General features: G+C 36.0%; 1 protein-coding gene across 1 annotated transcript in view; it reads left to right on the top strand.

The window, feature by feature from the left end:
- Fancm (FA complementation group M) overlaps nucleotides 1-16,117 on the top strand; it is a 94,803-nt gene extending 78,686 nt beyond the window's left edge. Inside the window, exon 13 of the mRNA XM_014354576.2 lies at nucleotides 15,516-16,117. Coding sequence (XP_014210062.2) covers nucleotides 15,516-15,791 — 276 coding nt within the window. The 3' untranslated portion in view covers nucleotides 15,792-16,117. The remainder of the gene's footprint in view (nucleotides 1-15,515) is intronic.
- Nucleotides 16,118-19,466: the final 3,349 nt, after the last annotated feature.

Below are 19,466 nucleotides of genomic sequence, written 5' to 3'. Positions count from 1 at the left end.
AGTTTCATAGCTATTGTCCCATGTTTTCGATTATTATAGGCCATCAGTAACTTAGGTAAGATGTCAATCCACTTATATCTGCCACGCAAGCTGAAATTTTTCCACATATCATGCTTTAGTGTACGATTGAATCGCTCATATATAGACGCTTTAAGGTTATTATAAGTCAAGTACAAGTTAATTTTGTTATTTTGCATGAGACTTTGAAATTTCACATTGTAAAACTCTTTGCCAGGATCTGTTTGCAAATTAGTTGGAACTCTTCCCTCTGTTAATATCGACTTCATAGCTGCAATCACATCTTTACAGGTTTTATTCTTTACGGGCACAGCCCATGCATACTTAGAGAATACGTCTATAACTGTAAGCAAATACCTACAACCTTTATTTTCATGAGCATAAGGTATCATCTCCACAAGATCAGCTTGCCATGTTTCATCCAAGCCTCGAATATCAAACTTTTGGCAAAGGTAGTTGCGTCTCGCAGGTTTATGAAGCTCTTCCACTACTGCTTCCATCTCTCTTAACTGTCTTCTGGAGTTATACTAGATATGTGTGCTACAATCTCCTTAACTGTATTTATTTCACGCTGCAAATTAAGTATTGTTCTTGAGAATACATCACTTAAATTGCTCAATAGTAGATTTATTTTCTCTTGTTTATCTAAAATGAAACTTTTTTCTTTCTGTAAGGTAGTGAGATTTACAGCATCCTGAGGTTAAATAGCTGGTGCAACATTGCACAACCTTTTATTTTCCAAGTCAAATTGACCATCCGTGGTAAGATTATATCCAATTCCTCGAGGACCTCGACTACCACCTTCCGACTTCGCTGATCCACGTCCGAACACGTTGATGCTCATTTTGACACTGAAGTAAAATTGATAACGATGCTCAATATATGGCATGAGCTTTACGAAGCTCCTCAACGATTGAATTCATTTCAATAGTGTGACTAGGATTACCGGCTGATTTTTCTGCCACTAGTAATCTTAGCCGATGGACCAGCTCGTTAGGGTCGTCCCAGTAAACGCAGTCCATTTGCGTGTTCAGCCTAGCAATTTTAAACGAAGGTATGGACCCGCCTCTCTTCTTCATTTGAGTGAGATTAAATAATGGGGCAATAACATTATTGTATTTATTACTATTGTGTGGACGAATCGTCTCATTTTTGTCAAATTTTCTTTCATGCGCACTTGACGTTTCCAAGAATTGTTTGTATTGAACTAAATTATTTGGTGTCGTGTGCTTTTTATCAGGATGCTTTTTTATAAGTAACTCCATTAATCCATCAGTCTTTGGATATCTGAGATCCTTTATTTAAATTTGATTATTTTTGAAATATATAGACGAATCACCAAGTATACGTTGTCCGTTTTTTTTCCTTTCTTATTCCATAAATTCGTACCAGTTCTGACTCCTTTCGATCAAGTATTTGTAAGTATGGATTCATAGATTCAATTTTATCGATGTCATGCGCTGAATCATCATCGTCACTTTTTTCAACAATGGTATCATAGTCTTTGATAGTATCATTCGACGAAAAAAGTATCTTCTTCATCATCACTGTTACTATTAGCTGATTGGAACATTGATGTGACGGTATTATTAATGTTTGACTTAAAAGGCTTGAAGCGTTTTTTAAGTAAAGATTCAGAGCGAAGTGACACGTTTTTGACTTTCTTTGTGTCATCAATAATTTTAAGAAGTGGATCAGTAATAGGCTTGACAGTCTCTCCAATCTGCTTTTCAAAATCTCTCTTCCTGACTTTAACAATCGATGCTTACGTCGAACAGCTTCTCTAGCTTTTTCAACTTACTTAAGAACGTCTTTTTCCTCACGAAAAGTGTCCATGTTGATCGCTTGATGGTTAACAAGAGACTAATACGCACTTAATAAGCATGAGTAATATTTATAGCAAAAGAATCAAATCCCCTCCTATATCTATCATTATCAACATCTCTTTCCTTGTCTATTACGACAAATCCATGTTTTCTAACTCTCCAACAGTTTACACATAATTTTTTGAATTCATTGTACGTCATATCAGTATTAACATGATCATTATAGATGTGCTTCAAATTTATGTCATCTTGTCGAAATATTACTGAAAGGTTTAAATTATCTCTGACTAAGTGCTTTGGAACTTGAGCATAGGATTGGCATAGATAGAAGCAGTCAACGCTTTTGTGACGTTCTATGCAGGAAAAGGCTTTCACATTAGGCAATGTCGTCAAATATCATTATGCAGTTAGGTAGTGCCTTATCCAAAGATATGACTGATTCATGATCGCTGTATGAAAAATACTTTACACCATCTATGGGCTCCAACAGTTGTTCTAGAAACTTATACTTTGGCTGATTCAACGACTTTGAGTATATATAAACATTCTCGAATCTCAATCCGTTGGGGTGAGTAATTAAAGCCAGCAAGCTATTTGTTTTTCCACCGTTTGACGTATATTGTGATCTACGAAGCTCATGTTTACTGTATGCTCACTCAACTGAGACTGAAACATGATACTGTAAATAGTTGGCCTTTATATTTTGAAACTCATCTGTCATCGAATTTCCTAATCTTGCTTATCATTTTGTTAAAATTTATGGCAGGAAGTTAAATATTCTGTTCCCCGGAGCTTGTGATGACTGCATGCTGAAATATGAAACTATAAATAGTGCTCCACATATATTTTCGAGCTCATTCATCGTTAAGCACTTGGAAAGTAATGATCATTTATCATCGCAAAGGCTGTGGAATTATAAACACACTTATCAATGAACTGCCTATAGAGCTGCACGTACCAGAATATTAATATTGTGGACCGGGCACTAAACTAGCCAAGAGATTAGCTCGCGGAGATCTGGGTATAAATCCATTCGATCAGGCGTGCAAGCAACACGATATAGCCTATTCACAGGATCGAAAAAATATTACAGCGAGAAACACCGCTGTCAAAATTTTCGCTGAAAAGGCGTGGCAAAGATTCAAAGCCACAGACGCTAGTTTAGGGGAAAAGGCTGCTGCTTTTACTATTACCAGTGCCATGAAATTTAAATCCAAACTCAGCATGGGAGCATTCCCTAATACGAATTCTAGTAAAGTGAGTAAGAATAAAATGAAGCCAAAGAAAACTAATTTAAAAAGCTTGATTCGAAGTGCTTTAAAGTCCATGATTCCTAATCGTAGTGCTCGAAAAGCTATAAGTTTGGCGTTAAAGGAAGCGCAGGATGCTGTGAAAAAAGCTGGTGGTGGGAAAAATATTGTAATACCTCGAGTATTGCCTATCCCGTAGAAAACTAGAGGATTCTTACCATACCTTATTTCTGTATTTGCTGGCCTAAGTGCTATAGGCACTATCACTAATGGTGTAACTGGAGTTGTCAAGGCTATTAGAGGTGTTAGATGTGTCAAATATAATTATGAAAGGTTCCAAGATTTTGGTACATACAACTGCAGCCATCTTTGCTTAAGCTTTCTTCGTAAAAAACTCCATTATCAGCCAATATAAATGTATCCCAATACTCAAGTAACGTTAGTCATTGGCAAACCGTCATGGAAGAATCATTGACATTAAGTTAATCAGGAACATCATCTATTCTTGAAGCACAATATTTTCCACCTATTGAGTTGTCACCAGCACATAACTACGTTATTGGTCTAGTAGAACTCCTAACTTTCAATTCAATTCCAAACATCGACGAAGGTAATAATAAGTTTTACGTAGGTGATGAAGTGGGTGTTTTTCCAACTGGCAGCTACGAAATTCAAGATATTGAGTCATTTCTGATCGACGTGTTATAACCCGACGATATAGCTATTAGCATCAAACCAAACAATCATACTCTTCGCCGTGTGATAACGTGTAGTCATACTATTGACTTCAGGCGAAAAGATTCTATAGGCTGTCTTTTAGGCTTTACTGAACGAATTCTTAGAGATACCAGTACTCACATCTCAGATTTACCTGTTGCTATTCTCAAGGTTAACACATTGAGAGTTAAGTGTAATATCACTAGCGGAGCCTATATAAACGGAGAAAAAGTTCATACCATCCACGAGTTTTTCCCTGCTGTACCACCGGGATACAAGATTGTCGAAGTTCCATTGCAAATCATTTATTTACCCGTTGCTGTTAAAATTATAGATCATCTTCAAGTACGCATTTTTGATCAGGAAGGTAACTTAATTAATTTTCGTGGATAAGTTATAAATACAAGACTACACTTGAAACAACTCAACTTAAATGGGCATAGTGTACAACAATAGTAAAGTTGGACGAGGCTATGAAAACAAATTAACGAGGGTGAGGACGAATAGTCATCCACGAGAGAACAAAATTGGACGAAGCTATAAGAATAAACCAAAATGGATGAGACAGATCAGTCGTTGACGAACGCCCAAAGCGTTAACACGTCACAACGTGCGGTTCTTAAAAAACTTAGGCCTAAAAGTAAGAGCTCTTGGTGGCAAATAACTTGTGCTTTTTTTTGCTGCCTGCGAACGAGAAAAAGTCGTGATGGAAGAGATTCTTGGGATTCAGTCAGGTATCGTGTTTAATGAGTCGGTTGCACACTACGAAATTCATGCACATCGATCCCACATTGCATTAGCATTTAATAGCAGTGATGAAATTCGTATCTTAATTTAACATTAAGATTTATGTCTTTTACCCTCTTAAAGTTCCCTACGTAATTCTGGACGTTTAACAACTGGAGATGATAAATCTCTTCAGAAAACAAAACTAGCTTATAACGCCATCTGCCATCTGTTTGAAGAAATAAGATATGAACTAAATGGTATAGAAATTGATAGGTGTAAGAATGTTGGATTGACAACTTTAATGAAAGGATGGATATCTTTCTCTCCCAGTCAGAGTTTAATGCTTGAAAATGCTGGTTGGATAGACATTAAAGAAAAAAAATCTAATATTAATAATCATTCTTATTTTGAAGTGTCGATACCTTTGAGTATGATATTTGGTTTCGCTGAGGACTATCGCAAAGTTGTGGTTAAGGCAAAACATGAATTAATTCTCACAAGATCAAGAGATGATGTTAGCGCCGTCATACAAGTACCTGAAAATCAAATTTTCGAAAAGTATAAGCTTAAATTGACTCAGAGTGAGTGGCTTGTGCCTTAGATAACTGCATCAGACAGACGAAAAATTCGTTTGCTTGATGTTATTGCAAAAGACAAGCCTATTTCTATGAGTTTCCGCAATTGGAAGTTGTTTGAGTATCCTCTTTTGCCAAAAACTTCTAGGCATGTGTGGACTGTCAAAACTTCCAATCAGTTGGAAAAGCCTCGTTTTGTTATTTTGGGCTTCCAAAATAAGCGAAAAAATGATCCTGCTTCTAATACCAGTCTCTTTGATCACTGTAATATCAGCAATGTAAAGCTTTTCTTAAACTCACAGTACTATCTTTATGGAAATCTTAATCTTGATATTAATAAAAATCAGTTTTTAACATTATATGATATGTATAAGAATTTTCAAGCCGTCTATTACGGAAAAGAACCAGAACCTATGCTGAATAAAAAAGATTTTATCACACACATGCCTCTTATTGTAATTGACTGCTCTAAGCAGAATAAAGCTTTGAAAAGCGCGCCAGTGGACGTGCGCTTGGAGTTTAAATCACGAGAGAATTTCCCGGAAAATTTCCACTCCATGGAAATAATGAGTCTCAAGTGTTTCTATTGAAGCTGCCATTCCCTTGGCGCAAGCTGAATGATAAATACAAACGTGAAAATTTATGGCTTGAGTTATCCTATCATGGATTAGATTGGCAATCAGGTGTTATCGACTACACAGAAATCGGTTATGTTCTCCGGGAAACTCTCAAAGATGCTAAGAAGATTTTTGTGATAGGAGAAGTGAAGAAAAGGTGGCTCAAAAGGTTTAATTTTCAAGTTAATGATATGGTTGATTATCCAGAGTTTGAACTCCCAACATTAGCTACTGCATGTCCTCACCATAATAGTGCGTATAGATCTATGTGTGTCACCCACAATGTCAAACGAATGAAAAAATTCTACTTTTATATGGAATGGGAAGATGTCACTGATTTTGAAGAAAATGTATAATAAAAAACTCAACGAAACTGTTTTTTTTTTTTTAAATTATTTCATAAATAAATGTATTGAATCATATTGTTGTTATTATTTATGTTGCCCTTCTCTCAAAACTAGTTTAAGATTAAAATTTTAAGAACCGATGATTCATTCTGATAAAACACACACTTGCGCAGTGCCTACACTAACGTGTACATAAACTAATTTCGGTGCAGAGTGCTGCTTAGTTCATCACGCAGCATCAAACGTGATGGATACGCGTTTATATCGCAGTTAGTACGATGCTTTTGAGCTGCATAATAAAAATGGATTTTTACGAGAATTATGTTTCTGAAATTGGGGTTTTCTCGACGCTTCTCAACAGTTACCAAAAGAAGTGGCTGTGGTGTCGCTTATGAGACCAGCAATCAGTCATTGGATTGTGCGGCCCCCGTGCAATTCTTCCACCTTACCTATGGATGTGCGCCAAAACAACGACTTTCAGTTGAAGCGAGTGCATGGACTTCGCTGATTAGAGGACGATAACTCCATTAGAAAGTTACAGCAACATTTGTACACTGTAGAAAAAAATGCACATTGAATTTACATTTATGAAGATGATATAATACAGCCACTTATTTGGAATCGACCATAGGGTGTACTGTGATTAACAGTCAGCAGTATATGGTGCCATCGCGTCACATTCTTAATATGGGATATTTAACAAAGACGTTATTGTGTGGTACTCATGATGTACAAAAAAGTCTACGTAGAAAAAAATATTGCGCACTTAGTAAAGCTCATCAAATAAAATTGTGGCTTTGCTTTTTGGTGGAAAGTAGCATTGAACCAGACTTAGAATGTTTTTTAAACGCGCTCAATAGTTATAAGAAGAAAATTTCTAAAACGCTTCCCAGTTAGGATACTGTTAATGGAATTAATACTAATGATACTAATACTGATAGTTACTTGGAAACTAATACTAACGTTGGTATCAAAAACGATGACCGTGTGTAGGCAAAAAAAAAAAAATAAAGTAAGCATAAAATTTAAGATAAAAAAATTAAAGTACACGTTGCCGTGTGGTAGTACAAAAAAATTTGCGCCGTCTTATAAGCTCATGAGAATTTGCGTATTGCTTCAGTTATCCTGTTACGATTGAGCAGTCAACATCAATAACATGGGTCCGATCTTTAGCAAACCAAAATCTGAGAGCCTCAGTAAAGAGGAGAAGGAGAAAGATAAAAATAGCTGATAACCTTTTATAAAAAAGCATGTTAAGACATCTAAACCAAAAGTGAAAGGAAATGATTATTCCGAAAATATTCGCTCTTATCCAAAAAAAAGATAGATATGATATATTGAAAAAAAAAATCAATAACCATGAAATTCTTGTGTATATTTTTTGAAGCTACCAAAAATATTTATGTGTATTAAATTTAGAGTTTTGTTATTATTAAAACCTATTTACATACTATCCTAAAAATCTCAAACTTGAATTCATAAGCTGGCTGAATTTCTTGGCAAGGTACTGCGTCGAGTAAGCCAACGTTGGTCGCAGCTAAACAGGATACGCGATCCGCTTTTCCCAATGAAATTTTCTCTCCATAAACTCGATACACCCGCTCTTGAGAAGAACAAAAAAAAACAACGATTACGCTGAGACTCCTAAACAATGAGTGGAAGAAGAAAATAAAAAAATATCCGCTGATAAGAAATACACGTTCATGCTTGATCATCTTCCTCTCGCGCTGTACTTTGGGCTTGTCACCTACACCTTTCGGACCCATCCTGATGACGTTGGAGCTCGATTCGCGGTCGGAAAGAAAGTGAGCCGTCAGTACCATCCGACGTCACAGCATCCGGAAGAGGCCCCTTCCCCTGACGTTACCGCCCGAGTAGTCCTCACCACCCACCGCCCCCACTACCTCTCCTATACCGCCCGTGCCTCTCCTCCCACCGCCCGATCAGCCTCTCCCCCCACTACTGCCTCTCCTTCACCCAAACTATAGCTAGAGCCTCTCTCCCCACCACCACCTAAGGGGGGAGCTGTGGGGGTGCTAGAACCGCCATGGGTTACCTTCTTGGCACATTGAAAGATTGTTACAGTTTTTGAGCATTTCGAATGTCAGTGTAAAATAAATATACACGATTAATCAACATGCAAGAACAGTAAAGTTGAGTTTATAACAGTGATTCTCAGTTAAACTTGAGAACCTAATGGTCGAATTGTCGTTCATTTACACTGACTATTTAGGTTCTTAATTATAATTAAAAACCACTGCTTTATGAACTTAACCTTACACTGTTTCTGTATGTTGATTGATCGTTCTAAACAATTTGAGAGCGTTAATTAAGCGTATATACTTTATTCTGTGCATAGCTAACTAACAAACTTGAGTTTGTTACTGCTCAATAGAAAGTATGTTCATAAGAAAGCAAAAGAAAAATGATGGTGTTACGTTATAAGCGTACGTATTATGATTAATGCTAATTCTTATGGGTTTTCTTAGTCATACTGCAAGTGGCAATAAGCCTCTCCACTAAATAACTTCTCAAATTTTTTCTGTTGCACATTGAGGCTTGATATAATGCACACTCACGCTTAAGATGGTTTATCAGTGAAACGATTTTCTCAAGAATCAAAGAATTTTTGAGAGATTGTTGATTGAGTTATATTTGATCTCCTCTCGAAGTGTGGACCTCTGTTATCAAGAATTAGTTTGAAAACGAGTCCATTGAAAAATTCACTTATTACCATTGACTTTCATGGAGGTTAGTTGATCGTTCGTACATGCACGGAAATATCTTAGAAAATTGACTTACGATTAGAATGTAAAAAAATCCTCAATTGTAGAAGAACTCGTAAGCTTTGTAATGGTATTGTTTTAATTGAGAATTATCAGGGAGATAGTGTGAGATATTTTGTCTAAAAAGATTGATGTCGTGATCAAATAAGTGTGCTTGCGCTGCCGTGTGAATGAACAGACGCTGGGCATTCGCCCGCAAATTTCAAATGAAGTAATGAAGATACTTATTCATACGATTTGTTAGTATATATCAGTGCCCTCCGGTGAATTTGGAAATTCAAAGTGATCAGTGATCCGTTGGGGGCGAAATGTAAGAAAATAAATTAATACAAGTAAAGTGTATTTAAATTTTTTTGCGTTGATTTATTGATGCGCAACGTTTCGCTGACAATATGCGTCAGCCTCATCAGGCTACAAAATTAAAATTAAAAAACACACAATGAGTGATCTGGAAGGCTCAAACACAAAAATACAATAAATTTTTTATGTAAATTGTTACCGCAGGTACGCGAGAATTCGTAAGTTTGGTTGACTTACTCGTCACCTGTCGTGCTATCGACTGACAATAAATTACAACAACAAGCCAGCGCTTATATAGGTGGAGCCGCAAAGGTAGACGGTAAAGGGCGATGAACTCGATCGGGACATTTAAACTTTTGTAGTAAAGGAAGGTATGCTCTATTAAAGAAAAGCACATCCTCCTTTCTATTGATGTTGTGTTTGTCGAGTTTTATATAAAGCATTTCGGAAATAATTCTTTTTTTATAATTGGATTCTTTGTCAAGGATTTTAAAGTTATCCCAATCGAATTCATGGTCAAAATTGATTTGGTGTGCACAAACAACGGAATCGGAGTTTTTACTTTTCATATGTTCACTGATGCGGACCTCTGCCGCTCGCTTTGTTTCACCCACATATGACGCAGGACAATTTTTACAATAAAACTTATATACTACATTTGTCTGTTAATGTTTATTCGTTGTATCTTTTCCTAAGCGGACGATATGCTGCAGTTTATTGTTAATAAGAGGGTAAGTGTGAATATTGTAGGGTTTTAACATGGTTGAAATTTTTTCAAAATTATTGTCAATATATGGTATGCCAATTTTGCAGAGAGGGTAGGTGTTTGTAGTGCTTCTGTTATGATGACTATATTCGTGTCTTTTTAATCTGACCTTTATGTTTTTATTAATAAAGTTAAAAGGGTAATTGTTTTTTATCAATAGGTTTTTCACCCTAGCAATATTCACACCGTGAAAACGTGTACTGGCAAGTAAGATCGCCCTATCAACCAAATTAAAAACAATATTTCTCTTATAGCTAACTGGATGACCAGAAAAATAATTTAAGATTCGTCCGGAAGAAGTAGGTTTTTCAAACCAGTCAAAATTAAAATAATTAGAATTTCTTATTATCGTCAAGTCTAAAAAGTTGAGTTTCTTGTCAATCCCCATTTCATATGTAAATTGTAGTTTGGGATAATATGAATTAAAAATATTTAAAATTTGGTCAATATGGTCAACATTAATAAAAAGTAATACATCATCCACGTAACGAAAATAAAAAGATGGAATAATATTATAGTTATTTTTTAAGATGGAGAGACAATCATTTTCCAGGTCGTCCATTACAAGGTCAGCAAACAAAGGTAAAATAGGAGAATCCATTGGTGTGCCGAAAAATTGTTGATAAAAAATGTTGTTGAAAGTAAAAAAAGTATTAATGAACAAAAATTCTGTACATTGTCGAATTTCATCAACCGGGATTCGACATTTATTCATTATGGTCACAATACGTCGATCGATGCTCCGTAGTACCAACTCTAGAGGAATATTAGTAAATAGGGAGCTGACATCTAAAGACATCAGTCTATAATTAGTAGTGGGTTTTATATTTTTTAGTTTGTTTTTCAATTCAAAGCTATTATTAATGTGTGATATTGGAACGTTGACTGACTTCTTGAGTTCATCGTAAATTACTTTTGCTAGAAAATATGTCGGGCTATTGATAAGAGAGACGATAGGACGTAAAGAGGCATCGACCTTGTGAATTTTTGGCAAGCCATAACATTTAGCTAGAGTTGTATCTGTGAGCGACAAAGCGTTGGGATGGTATGTTCTAGAAATGAAGCCGTTAGAGTTGAGATTCTTTAAAATGTTAGAGGTTCTCTTTTGTAAAGAGTTTAGTGGGTTTTTTGAAATAATTTTATACGTCGATTTATCAGACAGTAAATTATGCATTCTTTCCGTATAGTCACTTTTTTTGAGACAAACTGTAACCTTGCCTTTGTCAGCAGAGATGAAAAATATATCGGGATTTTTGTTTAGAAAATTTTTTGTTGATTTTAAATTTTTTGCATATTGGCGGTCCTTTCTAGAAATAGCTGACTTTTGTTTACAAGCATTAACTAAATATTGAGATAATTTGTCACGGATTTCGGTCTTTACTCAATCGTTCGTATCGAGGTGTGAGAGACCAACTTCTAGGTTTTTGATAATACATAAAAAATCGCGTTCACGAAAAGATGATGGGAGATTGAAATTCGGTCCAAGAGATGCAATTTCAGCGACATCTTTAGGAATGGCTATATTCGTTAAATTGTGTATTAAATCATTATTACTGGTTGTGGTGTTTGTTTTCAGTAAGATTTTTTTAATTTTTTATGTAACGTTTTACTTATTCATATGATGAGAACTTTTATTTTCCCGCTGGAGCAACGTGCAGAAAACTTAGGAGGCATTAGTGTGTAGCAATTATTAAATTATTTTTACAACAAAAACAAAGAACAGAGGTTATAATGCTTTTGCGACGCTCGACGATTGTGTACAGGTATATAAATAATTAATAATTAAGCTGTCTGCTTGAGTAGGAACGTATGTATTATTTTTAGTACCCTGAGCAAAAAAAAATTTGTTTTTACTACTCATACATACTTCGTAATTCAATTATTCGTTTATACGTGATAGGGCAGGGCTCTGTCCCAACTTGATACGGTACCACCCTAGCGTACCACCTTGAAAGCCTACGCAGTGAAAAACACAAGCATATGCACAGGCACAGAACACAAGAATAACATTGGTTGGTATATATGTATGTATGTGTGTACATATATAACACAAGCATATGCACAGACTCAGTGCTTAAGAATAACATTAGTTGGTATACCTGTATACAGGATGCACACTGCGGTGTGCTTTGCGTTTTTACAGATATGTATCTTACTAATATATAAAGCAAAATCGCTAAAACCGTTGTAATCGCTAACCGCGAAAACTACAGAACCAATTTTGCTGAAATTTTGCACACTGATTCATGATACTTCCTAGATGGTTTTAGGATAGTTTTTATCTTAAAAAATTTAATAACAACAGCAATAAATGAGCTCAAAGTTTTGCAAAAATACGCCAGCTTTTTACTTTAGTTCAGTAAAATCCGTTAGGTGGCGTCGACATAAAATCGAAGCTACCTGCAACATAATTAAATAAGTGTGGTTATAATAGGCCGGAGCGTATCGTTAGCTGTATAGTCGAGCTTCAGCAGCTCATCAAGCTGTTCATAGAATGCTGGTGATAGTCCTGCAGCTGGGTATCCCGGTTACGGACGACACTCTTCTCTAAGGGGGAAGGAACCCAAGTGTCCCTTCACCCTGAATTTCGACGAGTGCAATCAAAGAAAAATAAATTAAGTCCAACCGATGCCGTCTCTGGCAGAATACCAGGAGACATATCTAGCCAGAGCACAATCTGCACCAACTCTTCAGAGTTGTGTGGCAGTCCCACCATCCCACCTGGTGTAGTTAAAGAATTTGTGGCTACAAATGTAAGCAAGGAAAAACAGCTCTGATGGGCACGGGGAGCCACAACGGCTTCCTTCTTGGTAGTCGCGTCCCCAACGCGCTTACCCACATGTTCCCGTCTAAAGATGAGCAATTGAGCAGTTGGTTATCCGGGGAACGACCCGAGACAAGATATTCTTTGGTCAGCGGCGTACCTCCCTCCATCACAGTCTCCGTACATCGAGACTCCCAGGGTAAGAATCAAGCAACCCGTAGCCAGCTCTCTTCATCATCAGGAATAATAATAAAGAATAGCCTGGAAGTTTCACCACTGGCGCTTTTTAGGGCCATTATAAGTATTTACGTTCCCTACTTAACCATTAATTTCATCGGTTCTTTTTAGGGGCCACCTTAGTGTAAACTACCTTGCCAACAAATACATTTTTATTACCATTTCCGGAAGCGATTCGTCAACTAAAAGACTATATTAACTAAAGACGGGCACTATTAAACCAAGTTAGCTATTCACTGGCAGACGTCACCTGCGGAGTTGTTCTTCGCAAGGCTGGGAAACCCGGTGACCGACGACTCTATATTACCCTCTCGACTCTAAGCATTCAACCAGGAATCACTGATCCTCTCCAAGGTCTGCGCTGGGCAAACCTATAACAGCTATAAAGTAAAAAAAAACTTGAGCCAACGGGACAGCCTCCACTGGACAAGTATCACTAACCAATCTCCCCATCTAAGATGACCAAAACAACTAAATCTGCAAAATAAAAAAGGTGCTTTAGACACCAACGTCTTTGACGTTATACCGGGAGACGTAGGGAAAGAGCACTAAAACTAGCCCCAAAGCTTCGGACTTTGTAATTTTTTTCCCAATCAGTCTGGGTCTTCAACAGTAAGCCAGAGAAGATCACCCTGAGGTATCCAGGTCACAATTGCTGTTAACTGCAATCAAGAAAGAGTTAACTTAAAAGGCTCACCGGTCTTCTTTAGGGCCATCGGACGTCGAACTACCTTGCCAACAAATGTATTAAAATTAACAAAGTTGACTGAAAATAGCCTTTAGGGGTCATAAAAGTCGTAAGCATACCAATAGTCGCAAAAAGGTATATTGGAAAGAAAACCTCAAATGTATCTAATGAATACAATTTGAGGCGTCAAGAAACTGACGCAGAAAATTTATCGAGATTGAAACAGCAGCGTCAAAATCGTCAACTTAAGAGTTCATTACGTGAGAGATCAGCTTTTCATTGTACCCTCACAGCAATCTCTGAAATCTTTAAAGATCCTACTTCAGATTTTTTAATGAGTAGAAAATGTATTTGTGTTTTTGTGGCAATAAAAATGTTGGGTTTAAGGTCCAGGACTTTGTTGCTCTGGCAATAAAATTGTGAGATATGAGAAAAAACAATTTTTTTTTAATATAAATTTTTTGGGGGTTTTAAATCTTAACAGCTTTAAAAAATAGCCCTTTTCGTGAATTACACAGAAGAAACCAAAACAACAACTTCTTATAGCCATCGATTATTTTATGGCATAAAGAACGCACAATACTTTTCAGCATAATTATTTTTTTGAATTTGTACACCTTATTATTTGACCCAATAAACTATATGGATTCCGAAAAAATATGTTTTGAATAAGAAGATTTTTGTTCTGAGATGTATCAGAAATATGTGTAAAATTTTCTAACAAAATGTTTCACATTACGTGTCAACACACTACGGTGTTTTATTTAGACAGTCTCGGGCGAAGCCGAGACGGGGGGCTGCTAGTATATATATAAAGCACACCGCACTATGCATCCTGTGTATAGGTATACCAACTAATGTTATTCTTGTGCTCTGTGCCTGTGCATGTGCTTGTGTTTTTCACTGCGTAGGCCTTAAGGCATACATGAATGATATAGGATTTAAATAGTTTGACTTTTTCAAAATTTCTCACACACGTTTGTTGATTGAAAACTTGGAGTCATTCAGTTTTAGATTAGATTTTTTTTCGAGTAAATAAAATAATAACTTTTTTGGCAGAACCTACAGCATTGAAGGAGTGCGCATTATGCGGTTTTTGTTTTAACAACTCGAGACCTTTTATAGTTTAAAATTCTTTTTTTTTAAATATTTCTCTTAAACATTTTCTTTATATAATTTTATGAATAAATACAAATATCGTTTACATGTTTAGATTCGTATTTAAAATAGACGACAGTATGACGCATAGATATAGGTTTAACACTCAGTGCATTGGCAGTTTTGTAGTCTTATAATACTTTTTATATGAATATGTGTTTAATACTCTTAAATTTTAATCTCAAACTTTCAATGGGACTGTGAGGAAAAAGTATACTTACTAGGGCTATAAAATAAAGTTATTAGTGACTGCGTTGAATAACCTTTGGAAGCCAAAGGTGAGGCTGGCAATCCAACGTGGTTAGTAGTTGCCCTGTTTTCTGGTATAGAAACAAAATACACTGTTATTTACCAATTTACTATTACACTGTATAAACATATTGCAATTAAATAAATGCAAATTCCACAAAAAATGTAGATTTGTTTTTATTACCATTGAAAAACGTGTGAAGCGTCTGAAATTAAATTTGTTAATTGGCACTTGTAATTGTTCAATGTTTATTTCTGTTTTAAATCAACGTAATTGAATTTTAGATTTTGTAGCATGTTAGTAGTATTTTTTAATTGTATTTTTTGTTTTACATATTATTCTGATGCTATATCTCCTGTGTTTTAAATAAGTTTTTTCTATTTTCATACAACTTTTCACATTCACAAGTACATGCCTTGGAATGTTCATGTTATCTAAAAGCTTCAAATATTTTATTTCAGTACTAAAACTAAAACATTTTTTATAGGATTCATTTTGCGTCGATGACGAGACTCAAGAAGCTACAGATAGTAGCGATAGCTTTTCAGATTCTTTTTTAGAGCACATAGAGTCTACTCTAGAAAAAAAAAGACGTGAGAAAAAGAAAAAACAAAAACTGAAAGACGTTGACAAAAAAAAGGCAAACAAAGGAAGACAAAACTCTGATAGCAATAGTGAAATTACAAATGATAATAGCAGTGAAGATGAAATCGAAATATTACGGAGGCAAGTTTTGGAAGAGTCATTACAATTGAAAAATTAAATTTTATTGTCTCAGAAGAAATCATGTTTTTATTAATACGTTACTTGTAAGACATGTAAATTTATAAATGCTTCGTGATCGTTAGCCAGAGAGTAAATTGTTAATTTTATGTTTTTATTACATATTTTTGTGTAAAAAGGTATTAGTGTAACGAAAATTTTGAATTTCAAGTGCTAAAACAGAAATCTAATTACGTAAAAATTTGAACTTTAATCTTTTTTTTTTTTTTTATAAGTTTTTTCAGCATTTGGTAGACTTAATATGTACAATAAAAATGTATACAATTTGTACTAAATTTCATTTGACTAGCCAATGTAAATTTTCCAATTTCTAAGTATTTAATAAATACATCGAATTTTATCATTCAAATCGTAATAATTTAATTTACTGAAAAAATTCATGACCGTGCATAGTGGTTGCTAAAATAAAAATTATTTTGATTACGTTGTTGGCGTCATTGATTCGTTTAAATTTTCAATGTTAAGATATTTAGAATGCGTCGAAAATGTCAAAACTTGAGTATTTCCTGTTTTTGTTATTCAAAAAGGCCATCGTATTCGATAGATTACAAGTAGTGCTGAGGGTGACTTGGTGTTTTTTATTGAAGTAATAAAAATCTATGGAACTTAAATATCATGTAAGTAAACTAAGCTGATTTCATTAGTAATAAAGTTAACTACTTTATTTTAAAGGCAATTGCTACTAAAATCTTGTCACTTTATCACGTAATCTTGAAGGTACATCATGCAATCTTGAGAGAAGCATCCCAAAAAATTACTATAACTTCGGAAGTAACTATATAAGAAACCTCAGTAATTAAAAGAAATATTAATATATTTTTTTGTAAAGAATTCATTAAGTTCTTAAAGACACAGGGTGAATGACTTCAATTTAGAGAAAATCATAAAAGTATGAAAACATTATAGATCAAATAAACTTACCTGTTAGTGAAGTTCGATCGTAATTGTACGATGAACCTCGTTCAAAGAGATCAAAATGTAGTTACCCCATTGCCCACCAGATGTCATAACTTTAGAGCTTATGTGGGGTTGAGATACCCAGAAGAAGGTATGTCCAAGGATGGCAGCCCACAGCTGCCAGGTACGTGGATGGAGGTGAGCAAGAGGTACAACTTGATCTGCAAATAGAAGTTTATTTTAGTATCAAGTCAGACATACAGTAATGTGTGCTCAGTTTGAGCAGCCAGTTCGAACTGAAGCGTGCGCGCAAGCCACGGCACAGGCACCGAGCCATGATCGGTCGGGCAGAGAGGAGAGTTGCCAACTCTCGCCGTGAGAGCGCTGTGCATCCCCACACTTGAACACTAGAAAAAAGTAGGGGAGACAGGAGGCTCTCCTCTTCTCCTTTCTCACTGTGTGTGTCGTGAATCGCATTACTTTCGAGTACACGTTAAAATTGTCTATCAAGGATTGGATAAAAACAAATTTTTTTTTTTGGAAAGGCACTGTGATCTTTTTGAACGAAATTTATCGTATACTTACTATCGAACTTCACTTACATGTAAGTTCGTTTGATCTATATTTATACTTTCTTCACCTCGTTCTCGAGATCACAATGAAGATGTTTAGAGTAAGCAGTTTTAACGGTAAAGCAATTCTTTATTGTTCAAAGAAAATAATTTAGTTCACATCAAATACAGTAATATTAGAAAGAAATACAATTTTAACTCTTATTATAATTATGTGTCACTCTTAACGCAAAATTACTATTTTTCGGTAAAATCGGTCTGTTATAAAATTTCGCGAAAACTTTGGACGATTTTGACCAACCTGCCGTTCTTCCTATCACATCCAGACTGATACCCTCTTTCAATGCCGCTGATGACGCAGCATGTCTAGTAGAATGGCCTGAGAATCTGGACGTATCAACACCGGTTTTGGCTAAAATATTTTTTATCCATCTACTTATGGTTTGCGAATTAAAATACCGGCCCATAGGGCAGTCTGGTTGAAATCAGGAAGAAATCTGTCACGCCCTATAAATATTTAGTCACTTTTAAATAATACTCTAGCAATGAGGTTACGCATAGACTAGGCTCTTCAAAAAATCTTGGCAAGACTAGACAGGGTCCAAAACGACCAGGGCCTGATGACTACTCTTTCATCGATTTGTACCTCATAGCCCTCTGGTGTCTCTGAGATCATTAAAATTTTATTTTTGACAATGTTTGTTCCCTGTGAGCCGTACATAAGGCTAATATAATAACGAATTTATAAGTAATTGAATCTAAATTGAGAGTGACAAAAGGGAACAGAGGCCTCAGGAAATCTAGCACGATTGAAACGTCCCACGTGTGGGAGTACTTAGGCTTAGCTGGGCACAATGCATATGTGCATCTAAAAAACCTGTTCACTAAAGGGTCCTGTCCCAAAGCTACTGTAGAAATCAATGAAATGGCTGATCTCATTGAGTTTAATGTGCCGTATGAGGATCCTTTATGAAACTGATCAGATAAAAAACTTAATAAACTAGAGTTACTCGCGCTAATAATAACAAACTTATTCTCTAAGCAAAACTGGGACCACGCCCTCATGGCTGAGCTGTACTGCTTTATAGTAGACTCCGCTAACGATGCTAACAGTAACTCCACCGATTTCTCCGGGGCACTATTCTTCAGCAAAGCTTGTCTGATAGCCTGCCGACAATCAAATGCAGGTTTTCCGCTTGCGAATGAGGCTTGCTCCTGAAAGGAGACAATAAAAGATGAGGGGCTGGACCCAAAATCAACTTATCACCTCTGAGTAGTTCCTTAAAGAGAGAAAACCAAGGCTGATTAGGCCAGTAAGGTACAACGATGATACCTTCAGCTTTTTTAAGCTTCATTTTTGACAACATTTTAAGGGTCATACAAATCGGGAGAAAAGCGTAGAAATTAAGAGCAGTCTAGCTGAATGTGAAGGCATTAACTAATGCCGCACCTGGTTCGGGCCAACGAGAGAAGGAAACCTCACACTTTTTGTTTAAGGCGCTTGCAAAGAGGTCTACTTCCGGAGAGCCTAGCGAACTAATGATGTACTCATCTACCGACTCCTCCAGCTTCTACTCTGTGTCTATATTTGTCATCCTTAAGAATTTATCAGCCTCCAAGTTCTCTGACGATGCAATATGAGATGCAAAAAAGAAGATTCCCCTCTGCTCGGCCCAAGACCAAATTACCTTAGTTAGATCATTGTATTTCTGAATTTTTACCCCTCCCACCTTATTTACATAATCTATAGCTGCCGTGTTATTGATTCTAAGCAGAATTTGGCAGAATTTTTTTCAAACTAGACGTCAAGCGCTCCAAAGCCAGCTTGACTGCCAACAGTTCTTTGTAATCAATATGGAAAAAGATCTCATCTGCGCTCCACCTATCCTGGATTTTCGAAAGACCATTCGTCGCTCCCCAGCCTGAGTCTGATGCATCTGAGAAAATAACCATCTCAAAATGAAATGACTTTAATCTATTAACTGCATCAGGAAGACGATCTCTACACCATCGAAGGTCTACTTTTATCGACTTGGTGATTGGCATCCTCTTTGAAAAATCTTTGTCATTCTTATACAATGCTAAAAATTTTACTCTCTCGAAACACTTCATATGGGCAAAACTATACTTAACTGCTGGTGATGCTGCCACCAAGCTGCCAATCAACATCGTAAATTCTTTAATTT

This window comes from Copidosoma floridanum, unplaced genomic scaffold (genome assembly GCF_036245765.1).
Source record: "Copidosoma floridanum isolate Cflo_tuat_1 unplaced genomic scaffold, Cflo_Japanese_pri ptg000004l, whole genome shotgun sequence".
In the NCBI taxonomy this organism is placed as follows: Eukaryota; Metazoa; Arthropoda; class Insecta; order Hymenoptera; family Encyrtidae; genus Copidosoma; species Copidosoma floridanum.
This window is presented reverse-complemented; position numbering and strand designations above follow the sequence as displayed.